Here is a 22,462-nt window from a genome sequence, read left to right as displayed (position 1 = left end):
CGCATGTTGGTGTTTATGGGGACTCTCCATAGGAGTAATGATTTTTATACTGTACAAACTGTATTTTATATCGCCCTACACCAACCCTACACCTAAATCTACCCCTTACAGGAAACTTTGTGCATTTTAAGATTTTCAAAAAAACACCATTTAGTATGTTGTTTTTAAGCCTTTTGAATTATGGGGACACAGGAAGTGTCCTCATAAACCACCTTCAAATTGTAATACTTCTGTCATACCCATGTCATTAAACAAATTTGTGTCCCCGTAAACCACAAATACCAACCCACTTATACACGCACACACCTATGAACCGGTGTGACTGTAATACAGCATATATATATAAAATAAAAGCAATAATTAAACTACAGTGCAGTAAAAAAGTGGACAGCAAGGAAGGAGTTACACTCTGAAACATCAAGAGTGCAAAACAGGCACATCCACTCACACATACAGTGGGTACGGAAAGTATTCAGACCCCCTTACATTTTTCACTCTGTTATATTGCAGCCATTTGCTAAAATCATTTGTTCTTTTTTTTTCCCCCTCATTAATGTACACACAGCACCCCATATAGAAAAACACAGAATTGTTGACATTTTTGCAGATTTATTAAAAAAGAAAAACTGAAATACCACATGGTCCTAAGTATTCAGACCCTTTGCTCAGTATTTAATAGAAGCACCCTTTTGATCTAATACAGCCATGAGTCTTTTTGGGAAAGATGCAAGAAGTTTTTCACACCTGGATTTGGGGATCCTCTGCCATTCCTCCTTGCAGATCCTCTCCAATTCTGTCAGGTTGTTTGGTAAACGTTGGTGGACAGCCATTTTTAGGTCTCTCCAGAGATGCTCAATTGGGTTTAAGTCAGGGCTCTGGCTGGGCCGTTCAAGAACAGTCACGGAGTTGTTGTGAAGCCACTCCTTTGTTATTTTAGCTGTGTGCTTAGGGTCATTGTCTTGTTGGAAGGTAAACCTTCGGCCCAGTCTGAGGTCCTGAGCACTCTGGAGAAGGTTTTCGTCCAGGATATCCCTGTACTTGGCCGCATTCATCTTTCCATCGATTGCAACCAGTCGTCCTGTCCCTGCAGCTGAAAAACACCCCCACAGCATGATGCTGCCACCACCATGCTTCACTGTTGGGACTGTATTGGACAGGTGATGAGCAGTGCCTGGTTTTCTCCACACATACCGCTTAGAATTAAGGCCAAAAAGTTCTATCTTGGTCTCATCAGACCAGAGAATCTTATTTCTCACCATCTTGGAGTCCTTCAGGTGTTTTTTAGCAAACTCCATGCGGGCTTTCATGTGTCTTGCACTGAGGAGAGGCTTCCGTCGGGCCACTCTGCCATAAAGCCCCGACTGGTGGAGGGCTGCATTGATGGTTGACTTTCTACAACTTTCTCCCATCTCCTGACTGCATCTCTGGAGCTCAGCCACAGTGATCTTTGGGTTCTTCTTTACCTCTCTCACCAAGGCTCTTCTCCCCCGATAGCTCTGTTTGGCCGGACGGCCAGCTATAGGAAGGGTTCTGGTCGTCCCAAACGTCTTCCATTTAAGGATTATGGAGGCCACTGTGCTCTTAGGAACCTTAAGTGCAGCAGAACATTTTTTTGTAACCTTGGCCAGATCTGTGCCTTGCTACAATTCTGTCTCTGAGCTCTTCAGGCAGTTCCTTTGACCTCCTGATTCTCATTTGCTCTGACATGCACTGTGAGCTGTAAGGTCTTATATAGACAGGTGTGTGGCTTTCCTAATCAAGTCCAATCAGTATAATCAAACACATCTGGACTCAAATGAAGGTGTAGAACCATCTCAAGGATGATCAGAAGAAATGGACAGCACCTGAGTTAAATATGAGTGTCACAGCAAAGGGTCTGAATACTTAGGACCATGTGATATTTCAGTTTTTCTTTTTTAATAAATCTGCAAAATGTCAACAATTCTGTGTTTTCTGTCAATATGGGGTGCTATGTGTACATTGAGGAAAAAAATGAACTTAAATGATTTTAGCAAATGGCTGCAATATAACAAAGAGTGAAAAATTTAAGGGGGTCTGAATACTTTCTGTACCCACTGTATATATTCACAGACACACATATATACATATATACACATTCAAATGAATTGGAATGGTTATTACCATATAGCCATAACTCAGAAAACTGAAATAAGAGGTTGAAATCAGATCAGACCAAGAAGGGTTAAGCTCTGATAAAACATTTTTGTTACTTTTAACAAAAATAACAAACAAAATAACAAAATGCTTTCTCTGTGTTCAAGTTTGACTGTAGTAATAATAATTCAAAAACCGATGCTTTAAATCAACATTTCAAACCAAAAAAAAAACTAAATTTTTACAAAAAGTTGTCTTTGAAAATGTCTAAATATATATCCAAACCAACAACTTAATAAAAATAAGTATTTGTCTAAAAACAATTTATAGGCCTTTTATATAGAGCTATGTAGAAATCTATGGGCTAAACCATGGAATTGCAGATGTTTTTCTTATTTTACTCCCACCAGATGGCACTAATCTGGCTTCAAAAATTTGATTTTAAAGGCAGTGGCTCTGTTTTAACACGAAATACTGCCATAATTGAAAAGTAATAGAAAATTTTTCTATTGAATTTTTCTTTAAATTATTTTCAGTGGGAAACTTTGATTATAATTATTGCATAAATATTCATTAGTACCATGAAATTCTCTCAAAATACAAAAGAAAAAAGAAAAGATATTATTAAATAAAAATGTTACATTGATATTACATTTTGGGGGGGGGGGGGGGAGTGTTAAATTTTAGGTGTCCAGTCACTTTTGTCCGTGAAGATCACAAGTGTGACTCCCAAATAAGGAGCACCAGAGGGTTAAATAAATGCAGCCTTGTTAAGAATAAGAGACTTTTTTCAAAAACATTTAAAAAAAAATCTATCATCCCCAAACTGGAATGGTAGTGTTGATATTTTTCTGCACTCAATTCAAATATAATTTTTTTTATAATTTTAGTGGCAGTGCTTTAATTAGCATGTTGACAGTGTGCTGTGCTTATTTAAAGGGTGCATTTTTCAAATTAATCTCCTTTAAAGTGCCTCTCCTCTGGCCCACATGTTACATTTGTAAGACATCAAGTGTCAAGTTAAAAATACTTTGATATGCATTTTGAGACTAGTCATTCAGGCAACCCGCAGACTACTTGATTAAGCTATCTTAAGAAAAGCTTTAATTAATCAGGCTGGTTTCACATTGACCCCTAATTGGAGGTTTTAAAATTTGTAGTTTTTCAAATATCTGACCTGATCCAAAAGTGTATAATGAGATAGAATGCACTGTGTAACTATTTTTCCTTTCGTTTAAGGGTGAGGACTCCACATCCCTGCGAAGGTGCTATGAAGGAGTGCAGAGAGATGGAGAGGTGATCAGGGTCAGAGACACAGTGCTACTGCGCTCAGGTCCCAGGAAGAAGTCCTTGCCTTACGTGGCCAAAGTCTCTGCCTTCTGGGAAGACCCTGAGTCAGGTAAACCTTATTCTGAAAAATGTTTTCTCTAACACATCAATGAAAGCCACAGAAGAGCTCATAATACTCTGTTCCTACTTTCAGGGGAGCTGATGATGAGCTTGTTTTGGTACTACCGCCCAGAACACACTCAGGGGGGTCGCAATCCCAGCATGCACTGTGAGGTGAGTCTGGAATTGTTCATTGCACAGCAATGTGGTCCTCAGGGGACTAGCAGTGTCAACATTTGACTTCCTTTGAGTTTCATAAAGGAAGTAGGCAGTACAAGTTTCCTGTGTTCACTAAACCACTGAAACAGGGACATTGGACAAACAAATGACTCCCAGCACTCTCAAACACATTATGAACACTGTGTATATACTATAATTCATAAATGGACGATTTAACATTACTGCATCTTCCAACATCAATATGTGATGTAAGTTTCAAAAGACTGTGTTTTTTTGTTTTTTTTCTCAGTGTATTTGTTGCAATATTTATTTTATACATTTACAGCATGGATTCCCTTAAGTTGAATATAAAATATTGGAGTGTGAATTTTTCCAGAATGAGATTTTCGCATCTCGGCATCAGGATGAAAACAGTGTGGCATGTATCGAGGATAAGTGCTATGTGTTGACATTAGCACAGTACTGTAGGTGAGCGATCGTATTTATCGGCTCATTGCATGTGTCAAATGTATCATCGCCCCATATCCTTTGTATAAATCGAATATGATTTTGAATGTTTCAGATTTTGTGCCTTGGTGAAGTGTCGTGAGGAGGGCTTTCCCAGACGTAGCTCCCTGGTCCCTCCTTCCAGCTATGTAATTCCAGCTCATCGTTGCGTGCCCAACGACATCGACCCTGACTTGGTGTTCGTCTGCCGCCACGTTTACGACTTCCGCTATGGCCGTCTGCTAAAAAACCTGCAGTAGGTCTGAATGGAGCCATACACTGAAACCCGAATCCAAAATGTTGTGACACAATCAAAGCCCTATCAACTGGATGGCCACAAGTCTTTAGGGAGTTGCTGTTATTTTCTGTTTTCCCTTTAGGATAAATGCACTCGGCGTAGCATTTCTGAAAAAAAGTTTCAACTGCTATCCCTTGTGACTTTGTAGAACGGCATTCTGAGCACAACTACCTTGAGTTCAAAGGTACCGATCGCCAAAATGTGATTTTTCACGCCATGAATTTGAGTATTTATTTTTGCAGTTATCTTTTATATTTGCTGAATGAGTGTAAAAAGACGAGGAAATTAATGCAGGTACATTAACAGTGACCTTGAATTATGGAATAGAGTTCTAATGTTCTCTCTTTGGAAGTAAACGCACCCTAATCTGTAGATTGAAGGCTAAAAATATTTATTTTTAGATAAATTGAACGCCAGCTCCGTCTTTTAGGAGGCACCAATCAGTTTGATCCACAACGCAATGGCCAATCATTCATTCAGTCATCGTAACAGGGTGTGGGGGATCACAGACTTATCGTGGCGGACCAAATATCCCAGAATGCATTTGGTTAACTTAACATTCTGTTGATCGACCAATGAGTAATGAGCTCTCGTCCTCCCGTCACCCATTATGACTTGCCTTATATCCAACACTGAGGTTCCCCGTTTTCTGCCTTCCCAGCAAACCAAAGGTTATCACGCCACTCCTTAACATCCACCTTCGCGACTTCATTAGTTTGCACTAAAACTTATCATTCACGGAGTCAGCAGTCTGACTCAGTTCAAAATGTCACCTGCTACTGATCTCCAATGCAGGAAAATACTGTGTATTTGTTGTACGTGTACAAAGAGATACGAGAGAACTCGCTAACTGTCAGTTACAAATGTGAATGGACAAACTTTATCTCGCGCGCACAGGCCTGCTTTCAACGTGTGCCCTTTGCTTCTCGTCCTACATGGTAGTTTTGTTACAAGATCGCTAATTACGATATGAGAAAGCTGTTTTATATGGTCTGTTTGTGCCTTTAAATAGTTAACAGTCTGCTATGTGAAGAAATACTGGGTGGGTGATTGGTTTTGTTTTTCCTTAAGCCTCTTCACATTTTTGGCCTGCTTGTTTTGCACCACGTTGTTATCCGTGCTAAAAAGCATTGATAAGATTGTCTGATCGCACTATGCTGACCTTCACACTTCCATGTTTTGGCCTTTTTTTTTTTTTTTTTTTGAGGACTTTACAAAAGATGGAAGAGGTAAAGAGTAATATTGTACTCACAGGGTCTCAAAAAGGTGAAACTCCTATGGATAAGGAGACCTGTTTGTTTTTTTGTGGTGTTGTGTTTTTTTTTACATAAAGACAATTTGTCAACAACTTTTTTTTTTGTGTTCAGATACGCTTTAAGGTATTCTTGAATCCATTCCTTTCATGTTATTGAGATCTGAGTGAATATTAATCAGTCGGAAGTAATTGTCATTGTGATGAAGATGAGATATGATTTTTGTCGTTTGGTAGTTATACTCCCTTTACATAGCCTATATATATATATATATAAATATATATCATGCCCAACTTCAGTAGTGCTGACCAAAACGTACTAAAAACAGAAGTGAAATAATCTCGTCCTGATCTTCCATTCTGTTTTTTTTTGTTTTTTTTGAGTTATCTCCATAAATGTCATCTCCTAGCGTCAGATATGCCAGTTTAGACGTGTTAATGCCATAGCGGTTTCGCGGAACATTTAAGCAGAGCTCGTTTTGCTTTGGTTTGAGTCCTTAATGGTTGCTGTTTGTGTGAAAATTATGTATTTTTGAAATGTATACTTCGCTAGCAGAATGTTCTGGGTGGCAGATACAACATGTTGTGTACCAAAATAAGGAGAGAAGGAGAGGATTACGTTCATTCCTCTGTATACAAAACTGACCATGAATTCCAAGCTCTTTGCTCCTTTGATGAATGGCTGTTTGTGTGTATGTGGGCGAGCGTGTCTATACAAAATATATATTTCAGTGCAGCATGGAAGTACTGGGCATTCTTTGAAATAATAGATCTAGCACAGCGCATTTGTATTATTTAAGATAGAAATGTATATTATAAGAGGAAAATATTTAAAAGGAATAAATAATATATGAGCATCAAGTTCTTTGTCTCGTTTGTTTAGTTCCTTGACTTCTGATGTATTGATGTCGATCCAAATGAAGCATAAAGCACACATTTACATATTTAACACTGGTTGTAAGATGTTAACAGCTTCTCAAAGCCGTCCTGAGGCATCTGTCGAAAAGCTTCATAAAAAAATCCATATTACATAATGAAGGCTTTCTTAGTTGTGCATATTGTTCCTGAAGGCTCTGTGTGTTGCTCTAATCTACATTAAATCAATGTTCAATTAATGTGTATTAAAAGACCTCATCACTAATGATAATAGACAAATATGAACAGCTCTTTTCAATTTTTAATTGACAATGAATGTCAAATTTTGGTGTATTATTTTTTTTTTTATACAACACAAGCTGCACTGGTGCAGTGTTACCACAGGGTGTCATGCTGAACCTACCATGACCCTCTTTTGCCCGACAGCAATTAACTCAGTCTTATGAGAGAAATAAGCCAATACTAGCTGTTGCAAATACTTAATATTAACAGTGAAACATCCACCATTTATATGTCCTTTTTAATGCTAATCAACAAAAACACTTTGTTTTTCATATTTAACTGCTATTCATTTAAATTTATATTGTGTGCTTGTAGAATGTATTTACATTTATGCATTTGACTTTTATCCAAAGTGATTTAGAGTGCATTCATGGTATGCATTTATGTTCCCTTAAAATTGAATCCGTCTACTAGTTTAGCCACAGAAAAACATCTAATGTAAACAATAACTGTTTTAGAGACATCTGTTTTTAAAGCAATAGTTTACCCAAAAATTAAAATTTACTCACCCTCAGGCCATCTAAGATGTAAATGAGTTTTTCTTCATTGGGACAGATTTGGAGAAATCTTAGATCCTCTGCAGTGAATGGGTGCCGTCAGAATGAGAGTCCAAACTGCTGATTAAAAACCATCACAATAATCCTCAAGTAATCCACATGACTACAGTCCAACAATCAATGTCTTGTGAAATGAAAAGCTGTGTGTTTGTAGGAAATAAATTCATCAAGATGTTTTTAAATTTAAAAATATAAGTCCATAATAAGGCTTCTAAGTAGTGACTTAGTCGATCACCTGTTGCCATCTCACATCAAAATCTACCAACATGTTTCATCTTAGTAGCCTACTGAAGCTCTCCATTTCATGACTTCTGAAATGAATTTTCCTCCTTGACACACTCAAACTCTCAGTGCCCTTCAAGCATAACCAATCCCAGAACCAAAGTGTGGATCCACTTCTGGATTTATTTTTCTACCTGGATCGTTCAATCCTCATGGAGACTAGTTTGGAAAGTACTTGCAAGCAGATGGAAAACTCCATACACAGGTTTCTGGCCGGAAAGGCATTAGTTATTCAGATGCATCTTATATGATGCTCAGCACACATTTTACTAAATCAGATTTACATGCTGCTGACATTATAGAAATATGGATTTGACAACAGCCGTTTATGGCAAGTCTTACATGGCATTTGATATATATTTTGAGTACAAATATAAGTGTACATTTGGTGAATTCTGTATTTTTGTTCATTACCTAAGCACAGCAGACAGCTTGAATTGAGTTCACTGTATGAGCTAAATTAGATTCTTCTGCAATCTTTTGTTTGCATTATTAATGATCCATGTGAAAAATGATGTTGATGTCTCTGAAGCAATAATGATGTTTTTGGTTTTCATTTACGCTAATGTTGTAAGATAAGCACATTTTGATGTTGCCATCTGTCCAGTGAACAAGTGCTTTCATTGGTTCTTACATAATAATTGCTGTTTACCCTAAAGAGCAACAGTTGTTATCCATTTTAATCATTTCAATTTTGTCTGTTTACTATCTAACTGATCTGAAATCATATAGACATGCTATATTTGAATCTGGAGATCCAAAAATATTGAATACATTTCAACAATAAAATGTTCTGGTAAATACACCTAGACTGACTTAGAATTCATGTTTAAAATCTATTCATAGCAGGAAAACAAATCATTATAAAATGCAGATGTTTAACATGCAGAACCAACACAGATTTATTTTTTTTATTTCCAGTCTAGTGCATAAACAAACCCACAACATATTTACAAACAATCTCAGAGCTGTAATCAAATCTTAGATAATGAAAGAAAACGAAAGGAAACCAAATCAAATTTTGCAACTCGTCCCTTATCAACCAAATGCACACAGCTACAGATTCAAAATGTTTCCATGGCATTTAAATCTGTAAGCTAATTGAGCAGGTAAGCAGCATTATAAATATTCATGAGGCATCTGATTTATTCGCGTATCAGTTCTTGTATTCCATCTCACGTATCGCTGTGAAAGACTTGAATGGTGCACCTTTTGCTCAGTCCCCACAAATGAGATAAGTGAGTAACTCAAAAAAAAAAAAAAAAAATCAAAGGCTCTGGATATGAGAAGCGAGAAATATCCCCATTGCTCACATCAGCAGCTTCACGAATGGGTGAGAGAGTAAATGAAATCAAGCAGCAGTGTTTCTAGTGTTACCTCTGTCTGCTTCTTTACAGGCTGTTTACATTGACAAACAAAAAAATCTTTTAATGTCAGATAAAGAAATATGTGTGTGTGTGTGTGTATATAACACAATTTAAAAACCATATTAAAATGTCGATTTTAAATTATAAAAAGTGAATTTTTTATGCAGCAGTTCAATAAACAGGAAGTTAATACGGAGTGGAGTAAATTAAATTTTACACTCAGTGTGGTATTTTTTTTGCTCTCTTCTTGCTCCGTCAACTGAGTCAAGGTAGAATTAACCATTTTGTGTCTCCTAGCAACCCACAGTATGGTGTTTGGTTCTGGAATGAAGTGGTGTTTGAATCAGTTGAACATGTTCAATCAGTGAAAACAAGTGCAGACCAGCACCAAGAGACGCCGACGAGGGTAACACACTAACCTGATGAATGTGTCTGTTGCAGTTTGTCTGCATTTGTCTGTGCAGTGTGAAGTTATGTTTTGTTTCTCAATGAATCGGTGTTTTTGAATGAATGATTTAATGACTCGCTCATTAAGAAAGTCGCTTGTCCCCTCCTGTTTGTTAAAAATAGGGACGGGAAGATTCCCCGATTCGCTCGGTGCATCGGCAAAAAAAGTTAACGATGCGATGCATCGGTTTAAAAAGTGTGCATCGGCTACAAATTGGCATTTGTATCGCGATGCATCGTTTCTAACACATTTAGATCTGCCTCAGTTATGGAGATGCACATCCCTAGTTAAAAATGTAACCTGCAGAAAGAGAAAAAAATCCTGATAGGTTAGGTAGAATGTGCAAACATGGATAAGACCTTCATGTCCTCTTTTGCCCACGTTTTGTCTCTTGAAATAGTTGTTTAACCCAAAAGGTGTTCCTTCACATCCTTTTGTTTACACAGTTTCTTGGACATCTGTCCTGCAAAAAGCCTAATCACCTAATGTAATGCTTTAAAATTCTGTAGGATAACCGTTTAATCCAAAATGTCCAATGTCAGTTGAATCCCTTTTTGTTCGGCAATGCCATTGCTTTACATAGGCCTAAATGTTAAAGAGGCAAAACCAGTTATTAAAATTGAGCATATTTAATTTTTGGTTTGCTTTGAATTTGGCCATACAGAAGTCCTAAATCTTTCATTGCTTACTATAAATATTCAGAAAGCATGGAGGAACAGAGTGATATATATATATATATATATATCTAAGTGAGGAAAATCAGTATGCCTCTGATAGCTTGAGAGTGTCATTAAACGATATGATGGATGTCTCCAGGGAGGAAATGACATGCAGCTGTTTCACTCTAGATATACTGCACCTGTCTTAGTTTTGAAGAATGACGCATGAAAGCCATACTAATGACTAATAGTGAAATAAAACTGAAAGTGGCCCACTGTTCATCTGAACACATACAATATGATGTACTGTAAATGTGTATAATTACTAGATTTACACAATACAATTTTCTGAATATTGTGCTAATATTTTGCACAGCACAAAGAGATTTGTGAGATTTTTCCATTTTACTTCCACGTTGTGCAATAAACAAATTCTAAGAGGATTACAATATAGGAAAGTCTGAAAAATGACCTTAAAGCAACTTATATTATATTTATAAAGTGTATAAATGTTTATTATTTTGAGAATTGCACCAATAACCTTACAATTTACAGTCTTTTTAGAGTTCTTTAAATAATTCAAATACAGATATTAACAACTTTATAATTTATGAAAATAAAAACAAATGTATTCCCTTTGGGGAAAAAAGTGGCAGTTTGGGGGATTATGGACATTATGCATAATTATTGGTCAGAGTCAGACAAGTAGTTATTGGTTTTTCAGTAGTTCAACAATGTATGAAGCTCAGTTCTAACCAAGTATTTATATTACTATAACAGTTACAGCATTCATTGTCTTGCTAGTTTGTTTGTTTTGGACTTTGCAGTGGATTATTTTTATTAGCAAAAGCTTTAAGATAAAATACCAGTACAATTCTTAAATAAATTCAACTCAAATCAGCCATTCATGTCCACGTTTTCATTGTTTAGTGGGGGAAAAAAAGAACACCCAGGAGAAGTTCTTGACTTTTAGATGATAGCGCCTGTGTAATGTTGTTTTTTATATTGTTTTTATTTGTCACCTTCAGTGGAGAAGATACTTTCTTGTCTCTGTGAAAAATACATTTGAAGTCTTTTCCAGTGCAGCTGAGAGTGACCAGAGTGTTTGTAAACCAGACACTGTTTTCTGGTGCTGCATGAAAATGAGATCTCCATCTAGTAACAACTCTACCTTGAACATGAGCTACTAGCGCTGGAGGTCACTGAACTCTTATGAGTCATGCATTTGCATAGTAATGAAATACTAACAGGCCTTTTTCATTTCATTTTACTTTACCCCACTGTTGATCAGAAAGAGAGGACAATACCTTATCCATCAATGCTCTCAATGCTACTTAACCACTGCTGTGTCATAGATGCTCGGCTGTTGTGCTCCATTTGTGCATTTCAATGAAAATTCCTGTTAATGCTTGTATAATAGTCTCAACTTCTCCATCATTCTCTGATTTCAGATATCACTGTTCAGTGTTTTAAAAACTACCATATTTTAGTCACAGTTTTTATCTGAAATGACCTGTGACTATTCCATAGCGACTTAAATTCAATTAAAGGGATAGTTCACCCAAAAATGAAAATTCTGTCACTTATTACTCGCCCCCATGGGTCTTGATAATGTCGTGAGTGCACGTCGAAGACCGACACGGAAGAGAAATTGTTGAATAAAGTTGTTATTTTTATTTAAAGTCTCGTAGCTTCATAAAATTATAGTTGAACCACTAATGTCACGTGGACTATTTTAACAATGTCCTTACTACCTTACTGGGCCTTGAACGTGGTAGTTGCTTTGCTGTCTATGCAGGGTAATAAAGCTCTCGGATTTCATCAAAAATATTATTAATTTGCAGGGGTGTGGACTCGAGTCACATGACTCGAGACTTGACTCGGACTCGAGTCCCAAATTTGATGACTTGCGACTCGACTCGACATAATTAAAGAAGACTTGAGACTCGACTTAGACTTTGACAGCAATGACTCGAGACTTGACTTGGACTTGAGCCCTGTGACTCGGAAAGACTTGATCAGATCAGCGTCGTTATCACTCTAGACGGGTGCAGCGTGCTTGCGCTTGACTGGCAGTAAGCCAGAGACTGCGTTCAGGGAGTGCTTTATATACAGTATATGCTAGTATAAATTAATGGAATAATAGCATAACTTACAACAAAAGAACCGAGATACGAAAAAAAGTAGTTGCTATCTCTGCTCGTGAAAAGCGCTGCCCTGCCCGTTTGATCGCCGCCCAGCAGACACACGTACGGAGCGGGCAGGAGAAAGGAGATCACTGGTGCTCGCCTCATCATCACCGTGACCGCTGCTGTGAAATGCTAAACATATTCCTCACTTCTTTTGTTTGTCCGACACCGAGGTGGACCATGAGTGACGGATCCGCATCCCGCCACGAACCCCTCGCAGCTCTACCAACTCGATGTGCTTTAATTTTCATTTTTATTGGTAAACACCTCTCCGAGACCTTTTTTTTTTTTTTTTGTCAGATCTCCACTGTTCAATCAGTTGCATATTTTAATTGCATGTGCATTTTATTTTATTTAAACTTCAGTTAAGTTTAAAGTTAATCCATAATCAAGATTTAAATCTGAGTTTAAAGTTATGGTGCAAATATTACTTAAATCCAGGATCAAAATGATGGGTTAGAATGTAAACCTGCTTATTTTTAAAGGTTTAAAGTTTGGTGCAAAATAATTATTAGATAAACCTTGATTTAAGCTAGATTTAAAATTAATTATTGCTAAAAAATTAGCTATAATTTGAAGAAAAAAAATAAAGGAGCAATTGGCCTAATGATCATTTTAAAATATAATTTGAAGAAGTGTTCTTTCACAAAATGATTTGTGAATTGTAGTCTATATATAACTATAAAATATACTAAATTTTTCTCCCCCTTCACCAGGCACTCATTTCACTTTTATTTCTTTCAGGATAATTAATTGAATTCACGTGTTGTAAATCAGTCTGTAGCCTATAGCACATATAGCCCCTAAATTTAGCGATCAACTATGCATATTATATACTTAACATTTAACATACAACATTTTGTCTTCGTTACTCTTAGTTATAAAGAATGGTAGCACAGCATTTTTGAATGACTGTCTTCATGAGTTTGTCTGCATCCATATTGCAGGTTTCCTCTCACATAAAGTATGGTAGCAGTTATTTCTTCTAGTTCTTTCAAAGTGGTTCTTTCTGAGTTTCTGCTCATATGTTTTTAAATCTGTTTCATTGAGGTTCCAAATAATGGCTCATTGGCTTAGATATAACAAACACCTAGCATATATTCTTCTTATGCACACATGCAAAGTATTTCTAAAAAAAGTATTTCTTTTAATTTTAATTACTTTTGAAGTATTTCATGTAATTTCTATGAAATTATGTTGTCTTTGATATTCTGTTACTAATAAAATAGTTTTGTTTTTTTCCACTGCTTGTCCTATTTTGGCACAATCCCTAAATTGAACTTGAGTAGTTTTACTAAGGGCACCCATCTCACATTAAATTAAACTTATGTAAAAACATATTCTACCCGACTTCCTGATATAAATTACTATAAATTTGATATGGGAATTAATACTGAGACACTAATTTGGGCAAAGAGCACTAATGACTTGTTTAAGACTTGAAGTTAAAAGTTGAGGACTTGCAACTCGACTTGGACTTGCCTATTTTGACTCGAGACTTGACTTGGGACTTGTCTGTCTTGACTCGGGAGTTGACTCGAGACTTGAATGCAAAGACTCGAGACTTACTTGTGACTTGCAAAACAATGACTTGGTCCCACCTCTGTTAATTTGTGTTCCAAAGATGAACATCGTATGGGTTTGAAATGACATGAGAGTGAGTAATTAATGACAGAATTTTCATTTTTGGGTGAACTATCTCTTTAACTTAAAGCACGTAATACACATTTGGATTTGTGCCGAATGAGAGAGCTATGTGTTTATTTGTATGGAGCACAAGTCCTTCTGGCAAGTTTTTGACATCAGGTATATGTTCGAGTCATTTGGTTGGAGCAAGATTGTGATGTACCTTCTGTACAAAAAAAAAAAAAACAATCATCTACAAAATGATAAATGAGTGTGTTTTTGCATAAATGTTTAACTCATAAATACGATCTTTCGAAAACGACTTAAACACACCATCAAATACATGTTCATAGAGTTTCTAGTGTTTGTAAACATTGGGAATGTAATAGTAAAATGTGACTTACCGATGCAACTTTTTTTTTCTTTTTTTTTTCTCTCTACAATTACAGTTTAGACCTGGTGTGACTTATTTTCCAGAAAGAGCTCATATGAGATTGCATGCTTTTAAGTATCACCTCTGACGCTCTGCTAGTGACTAATTCAAGTAAGAGTCGATTGATAAGCATTGCCTCCTGCCTTTGGTCACCCTCTCGTTCTCTCAGCCAACTCTAGGCTAGTCATTACAGCAGCCTCCAGCCGTCACAGATAACGAGTCGGCATAAATGGGTTAGCCACTGGAGCTCAGCCACTCATTGCTTTTCCAAGAGATCAGGTCTTAATCTGAAGCCATTATGGAGACCTTTTCTTGAATCTGAGAGACTGACTGCCAAGCAGAATCATTGTAATTGGTATGAGAAGGGATTCATCAAGACCAAAGCCTGTGAAGCAGGAATGAAACATGTTAATAAAAGCTGCCTGATCCTGCAGGCAAAACAGGGCCGGTCAGAAATGGAGGTTGAAATGGCTTTCTGAAGCACACTGATGGCCTCATTTGCATATGGAATTTGAAGGGAGTGACCTCTGTCTCTCAAGTGGACAGTGAATTGGGTGGAACAAAAAAGAAAGACAGTAATGCATTTAGCTGACGTGTGAATCGGTTAGATTCGGTGCACTTAATGTATGAGCACTAGAGTCATTCCTGTTATGCATGCACCTACGTTTTGAACAAACTTTTAAAAAATGCTCATGTTTATGCTGTAATTTTATAAAAATATAATACCATTTTATAGTATTTCTGTAAAATGCCATACAAGGCTTTCAGAAATATTCTCAGGTCAGCACTTCAACTTTTTATCTGGAGTTTTTAAACAAGCGGGAATTAATTAACCGAATACCTAACAGGATGGAAATAAAGAGCAAATGTTTTTATGTAATTTGGAAACCTACTGTTGAGAAAATTGAGATGTGTTTAAAAAAAAAAAAAAAAAAAGTGTATTTGATGTGATATTTTAATTTAAAGATAATTCTTAAAGGGTTAGTTCACCCAAAAATGAAAATTAACCTGTAATTTACTCACCCTTGAAGCATCCTAGGTGTATATGACTTTCTTCTTTTAGACGAATCCAATCTGAGTTATATTTAAAAAATTGCCCTGGCTATACCAAGCGTTATCATTGCAGTGGGCGGGTGTTTCTGTTCAACAGTCCAAAACATGCTAAATAAAGTGCTCGTATCCATAATAAAACGTGCCTCATACGGCTCCGGGGCGTGAATAAAGGCCTCCTGTAGCGAATCCATGCGTTTTTGTAAGAAAAATATCTATATTTCAAAAGTAATAAACACTTTTTTCTCACTTCCGCTGACTGTCGTTCGCAGAAGCTGTTCAGGCGGCCTTTATTCATCCCCCGGAGCTGTGTGAGGCACATTTTATTATGGATGCGCACGCTTTATTTGACGTTGTTTTAGACTGTTGAACAGAAACACCCGCCCACTACAATGATAGAGCTTAGAAGTGCCAGGACAATTTTTAATATAAATCCGATTGGATTCGTCTGAAAGAAGAAAGTCATATACACCTAGAATGGTTTGAGGATGAGTAAATAACAGGCTAATTTTCATTTTGGGGTGACCTAACCCTTTAAACTGTATATATCAGTCTTTATATTCCAATTATAATACTGTAATACCAGGAAAATTCCATTTATACAAGAAAAATTGGCTCTTGGCAAACTGATGTTCTAAAATTTATAAAATGACTTTGATGTACACTTTTTGGAGAGAAAGAAAAAAATTATAACAAAAAATGTGTGAAGTTATAAAGGAACTGCAGTTTTCTCTGGCAATGTTAATGATGTTATTACCATGACGATGTATAGATAGCAAAATAACAGATTTTTCTAAAACATATTAAAATCAAAGAGCAAATGTATTTACGTGAATTTGGAAAGCTATATTGTTATGAAAAGTGGGATGTGATTTTAAAAATGTATTTGATGTGATATTTTATTTTAAGGAGAGACACTGCAGGCAAAAACACTGTTTTTCATGCACCTGTCAAGTTTGAGATTTTGGGCTTTTTGGTTTTTCATAAAGTGCTTTTTCAGACTATTTATTTTACTATCTATTTGTGTCAATAGATTTCAATTGCAATACATATTTTTAAAGCATCATCTATGTGTTTAGATTTTTGTATAGAAATGTATGCAAATTAGCGCATATTTCATTAAAAATGACTCATTTGCATATATAAACCTAACATTTTAGAAAACTTGCAATACAAAAAATGTTTGCAATGATCAATGTAATCAATCAGCTGGGTGAGTAAGGCGATAACTATTTTTTTTTTTTTATCCTATTCACCTGCAGTGTCTGGCCTTAAAGATAATATTTCATATATCACTGAATATATCAGTCATTACATTCCAATTGTAATACTAGGATAATTTAAATATACACGATAACAATTAGCTCTTGTTTGAACCAGTGTTCTTAAATTTTTAAAATTACATTGAATTAAATGTAAACTTCTTATGCCGAGTTCACACTGCACGATTTTCAAACTCGCCGGATCGCTGTTGTTTTCACACTGCGTGACTATCTGGGGAAGCATTCAGTCTCTGCTGTGTTCACACTGAACGATGGATCGGCGACAGGGCTTTCACATTGCACGATTTCACAATAGGAAGAATCGCTGACAACTCTGTCTGATCCGCAAACTACGTTTCACAACAAAACGCACGCGAGAAGTGATAAGGAAATAACGCGAGAACCTGCGTGCGTCAGCCCGTTGTTCCCTCTCGAGCTTTCACGAGACATCACGGAGAATTTCTCCGTTATGGGAACTCCTTCCCTTCAACCTTTCCTGAAGTCCTATTGGCTCACGCCAGTCAAATGACTGGCCAATTGTCGCGAAGCATGCAACCGTATGCAAATACTGACGAGCTGGAGAGGCAAAATTTCTGTGCGCTGATTTCCAGCTACAAAAACAAAAACAGATTATGCAGGAGGGAGATGCAGGGAACAGGGACTGTGTTCTGCAAAGAGTGGTAAAGAATAATTTTGCAGTAACTGTTACACTGATGTTGCGGCTGGTCAAGATTTGTGCTTGTTTCTGTATGATATAATTGTACATATTAAAATACTGATATGGTCTATAACTCCTCACCGAACTTCCCTCTGCCCTGTAATTGTCTCTCATTGGCTGAAGGTCATCACCGATGTAGTTTTCAGTCAGAAATCATTGCAGACAGCAGGATTGTGAATCGCCGACAGCTCCAGATATTTAGCATGCCAAATATTTCACAAGCGTCGGTGATTCTCTCAGATCGTGTCTTTAACAAAACCTGTCGGCGAGTGAAAAATCGGCAGAGAGAGAAAAGAAATCCAACAAAAAATATGTAAAGTTACAAATAAATTGCAATTTTCTCTGGCAATGTCAAGGATGTTAAATAATGATGTGACTATGTACAGATGACAAAATAATAATAAATAAAAAATAGTAAAATAATAAAACAAACACAATTATGTTCTCTTAATTCTGTGATAAAATAGTTTAATTTATCTTAATATTCCTTTATATTATCTTTTATATTAAGAAATATAAGATGGGAGGTATAGTGCATAGTAGAAATGACCCAAAGAAAAATGTAGCATCATCATCTCCCGGGGCAATTACCTGTAACATTAGAGGAAGAGCCCATATGATGTGTATTATGTTTAGTGTCAGGAAGTAATTTAGTTACTCTTGTTTCCTCATATGGTGACTCATATTAAGTAGATTGAAAAAAAAAAAAAATGAATAAACCATTTGAAAAAAAGAATAAACCATTGCAGTGGTTTAGTCTTTTTTTCTTTTTCTGCATGGACACACAAGCAAATAGCTGCTTTCAGCTTGCACTGATTAAGGCAAAGTCGGCACCCATGAATCTTTGATTGCGTGTCCATCCATGTGGAAACGAACATGAATGTACAGTAATTACTGGTTATTCATCCAATTATCCAAATTTTACTCGGTTCTGTCAAATCCAGCACCATATTTTGGGCAAAAAAAAAATGAATACTTCAAGTCCATGATTCAGTAGATCAGAGAAAGAATATAATATAATTTGGAGTTAAGCTCCTTATGCAGTTTCAAATATTGTTAAAATGAAACTCGTGCAGACAGCTATATAATCACTATGTTGGCACTAGCAATCTAGCATGGCTTATACTGCAAAAGACCCATTATTAGTATGTGTAGGACAAGCCCTAGATGCATGTTGCAGGGGATCGTGACACAGGAAACTTGGGGGTGAAGAGAGAGAGCACTTTAGATGGACCATAATTGATGCCCTTTGCTGGTGAGCATCTTTGTTGAGAGGCTTGTTCTTCACTTTGTCAGATGCCAATTTACTGTTCATCTTTTAAACTAGCCAGGCTCTACAAAAAGCCCACAAGGACCTCCTCTGTTTTCTTGTAATTAGCTTTGAATCAATTTTTCCCTGCACTCAATATTCAGCCCACATTCCCTTTGAATATTCATCCATAAACGTGCCATTCTGATGACAAATTCGGTTCTCATTTCTTCTGAAGCTTACCTGATATACACAGGAGATTTTAGATGGGTGATTATTTACTCACCCTCGTGGCTTTTCAAACCTATATGATTTTCTTGCTTTTATTGAAACACTGAAGGAGATGTTTAGGTGGATGTTCACACTGCTCTTCTCTAAGTGAATGGTGACCAGCTGTTAGGCTCCAAAAATAACAAAAAGCATGACAGACAGACAGACGATCTTAGACAGACAAGACGATGGAAGATTCAGACAGACAGATAGACAGACAGACATTCTATGTTTGGTACTAGACAGACAGACAGGCAATTGTAAACACAGATAGATAGAAAGACTGATGTTAGACGATGACACAGACGATAGAGGATAACACAAAGACGATCCTAGACGGACAGAAAGATGATGGTAGACACAGATAGTTAGACAGAGAATGACGATAGACGATGACACAGACGATAGTAGACAATGTTAGACATAGATAGACAGACAGCGTTAGACAGATAGATAGATAGTTAGATAGATAGAGAGATAGAGAGATAGAGGCGGACAGTAGTGAAGTATTTTTACTCTGCTATAGATAGATAGATAGATAGATAGATAGATAGAGAGATAGAGAGATAGAGGCGGACAGTAGTGAAGTATTTTTACTCTGCTATAGATAGATAGATAGATAGATAGATAGATAGATAGATAGATAGATAGATAGATAGATAGAGAGATAGATAGATAGATAGATAGATAGATAGATAGATAGATAGATAGATAGATAGATAGATAGATAGATAGATAGATAGATAGATAGATAGAGATAGATAGATAGATAGATAGATAGATAGATAGATAGATAGATAGATAGATAGATAGATAGAGATAGATAGATAGATAGATAGATAGATAGAGAGATAGATAGATAGAGATAGATAGATAGATAGATAGATAGATAGATAGATGAAGATAGATAGATAGATAGATAGAGAGATAGATAGATAGATAGATAGATAGATAGATAGATAGATAGATAGATAGATAGATAGATAGAGAGATAGAGGCGGACAGTAGTGAAGTATTTTTACTCTGCTATAGATAGATAGATAGATAGATAGATAGGTAGTGTTTTCTATGGAATAACAAAGGTCTCTGGGTTTGAAACGACATGCGGATGAGTAACTATCCATTTTAAGGCAACTTTTTACAAGTGAAAGAACACTGTGTTACTTGCTAGTTGGACAGCATGGCTAGAAACTCTGGACAAACAGTCACTGAAAAGGACAAAGAGTCTGAATCATCCTTTATCATCATCTGAGAAATCTATTTCTTACCTTACAATAAGAGACCTTATTTATCAAATCCCAGAGTTTATTTTTATAAGGTAAATATTTAATAGCTTGGTGCCTATGAGTGATATCTTCGACTGTGCCTCTGTTTTTACACACCTGCTTGTGTGCTGCCATTTTTTATAATTTATTTTATTTTTTGCACTTTTGGATAGAATTATTCAGTGTGCTGAGACTGAACTATGTCAGAACATTTACCAGTGTAGACTTTTATGTAATGTTGAGTGTTTTACAGTGCATTTTCGAAATATGTAAATGTGCAAAGATTTGGTTAATGTTTAATGGTACAGTTGTGGGTTTCAGAGTTGATTAAGACAACTGCAAATATTGAGACTGTGCAGTTTTGTGTTATTAGAGAACGAATGCAGTGAATATGTTATGAAACACCTGGCTGATAGCAATTTAATTCCCTCTTAATTACTGTCTGATTTGGCAAAGCTGAAGTATGTACTCGGCAGAAGGGCTTTGAAATGATCTCTCATCTTGTTAATGTGTGGCATTTATTATCCCTTATACTCCTGTAGTTTGCTTGACCAGGTACATCATTTCAGATGTCTAGCATTCTGAATTATAGGCACTCAGAAAGTTTGAGAAAAGTATAAAAGTGCGTAATTGCACCATTTAGACTTGAACAGATAAAGTGAATGTGCAATTTAGATTTCAAAAGTCAAGCACAAATGGTGCAGGATTGTTCGAATCCACTTTTCTTTATCTGACAGAGAATCCACTAGAAAATAAAGGGTTGTTACAATAACACCAGATTTATCGCTAATACTGTAAACACGAATGAAATTATGCTCACTACTTTCAACATACTGCTGATTTTAGTGCAAAAATAATAAATATACATCTGAGGGCAGAGTTAAATAGACTACTGAAAGGAAAACTAAAAATAAAGCTCTAAAAGGTCTTCAGACTTTAGAAAAACCATCAGTGGTCTAACACTTATGCTTCATCTGTTTTCTGATGCATAACAATATGAAAGCAGCCAAGTGAATAAAACAAAAAGAAAAAAAAAAAGGAACAGAAGGTGCAGCAGATGAAAGCACTTTCATAATACAGTAATAGAGAGTCCATGGCCTTGTATGCAGCCTGACAGTGTTTTGTGCTCTTCCTTTGAAGATGGTGAGCAATAATGTCTAAATACTGTGCGGTGTACAAACCACACTCATATTCACTAGACCCCTGCAATTCCATGCTTAATAAATCTAAGGTGAATTACAGTGTTATATGTATTTGCTAGATTTTGTTTAAAGTATAACAAGTTTAATTGCATTAATTAGAAATTACTGTAATCTAAATGGATATACGGTTTATGTGAGGTCATGAAGTGTGGTGTATGATTTGTGCTTTTAAATTGAACTGCTTGTAATGTTGTTACAGTAATGTGCACCGTGATCATTTTAAATGCAGGACGTTTATTGGGTAATTTGCATTTGGCTCATTTACCAGCTGCTGAACTGAACCAAAGCATAGGACCATCCATATGCATTATTATATACTTAATTTAAATAAATTATATGAAGACATTTTCTATTTTAAAAAATCTATATAAATACTTTTAATATATTTAATGCAATATCACACAAGCAAGCGTGCAGCCTCGTGGTGTTCTGGGAAAAAAGTACAATTGCCAGTGTTATGTAGCCAATTTATACTGCAGTTCAATAAACAAAAATTTTATTTTGAGCAAGCTTACATTTTAGGCAATATTTTTTGCAATATTGACAAGTTTTTTTTCCTTTGCCAAAGCAAGTAGTTCCAAAGAAAGACACCACAGAGCCTTACAAGCAACACAGTGGTGTTGAATTTTTGAAATGGAGCATCAGTGTATTTAAATGAAATGGTTGAATAAATGATTCAAAAATCTGTAAAAATCAAACTGTCAAACTGACTCATAAAGTCACGTGTCACAATGAATTCATATAACCTGCAGAAATAATCATTGAAAAATCCCTCACTACTAATGCACAGACCCACAACAGTAACAATTTACAATAAGGTTCATTAGTTAACATTAGTTAACTACTTTAGTTAACATGAACTAAGAATGAGCAATACTTCTACAGCATGTGCATTAATAAACTAACAACTAACATTAACAAAGATTAATAAACAGTGTAATAAATGCATTGTTCATTGTTCGTTCATGTTAATTAATACATTATCTAATGTTAACAAATGAGTTACC

The 22,462-nt window shown here is 36.0% G+C and overlaps 1 protein-coding gene across 3 annotated transcripts in view; it reads left to right on the top strand.

Annotated features, from left to right (window-relative positions):
• Nucleotides 1-6,574, top strand: part of bahd1 (bromo adjacent homology domain containing 1) — a 31,481-nt gene extending 24,907 nt beyond the window's left edge. For all 3 annotated transcript variants that reach the window (XM_058750092.1, XM_058750094.1, XM_058750093.1), the window contains exons 4-7: nucleotides 3,355-3,514; nucleotides 3,599-3,678; nucleotides 4,061-4,152; nucleotides 4,247-6,574. In XM_058750092.1, coding sequence (XP_058606075.1) covers nucleotides 3,355-3,514; nucleotides 3,599-3,678; nucleotides 4,061-4,152; nucleotides 4,247-4,430 — 516 coding nt within the window. In that variant the 3' untranslated portion in view covers nucleotides 4,431-6,574. The remainder of the gene's footprint in view (nucleotides 1-3,354; nucleotides 3,515-3,598; nucleotides 3,679-4,060; nucleotides 4,153-4,246) is intronic.
• The last annotated feature ends 15,888 nt before the right edge of the window (nucleotides 6,575-22,462 follow it).

The sequence above is a fragment of the Onychostoma macrolepis genome, chromosome 17 (genome assembly GCF_012432095.1).
Source record: "Onychostoma macrolepis isolate SWU-2019 chromosome 17, ASM1243209v1, whole genome shotgun sequence".
NCBI lineage: Eukaryota > Metazoa > Chordata > Actinopteri > Cypriniformes > Cyprinidae > Onychostoma > Onychostoma macrolepis.
The sequence above is the reverse complement of the archived record's forward strand: the minus strand, read 5'-3'. Positions and strand labels throughout refer to the sequence as shown.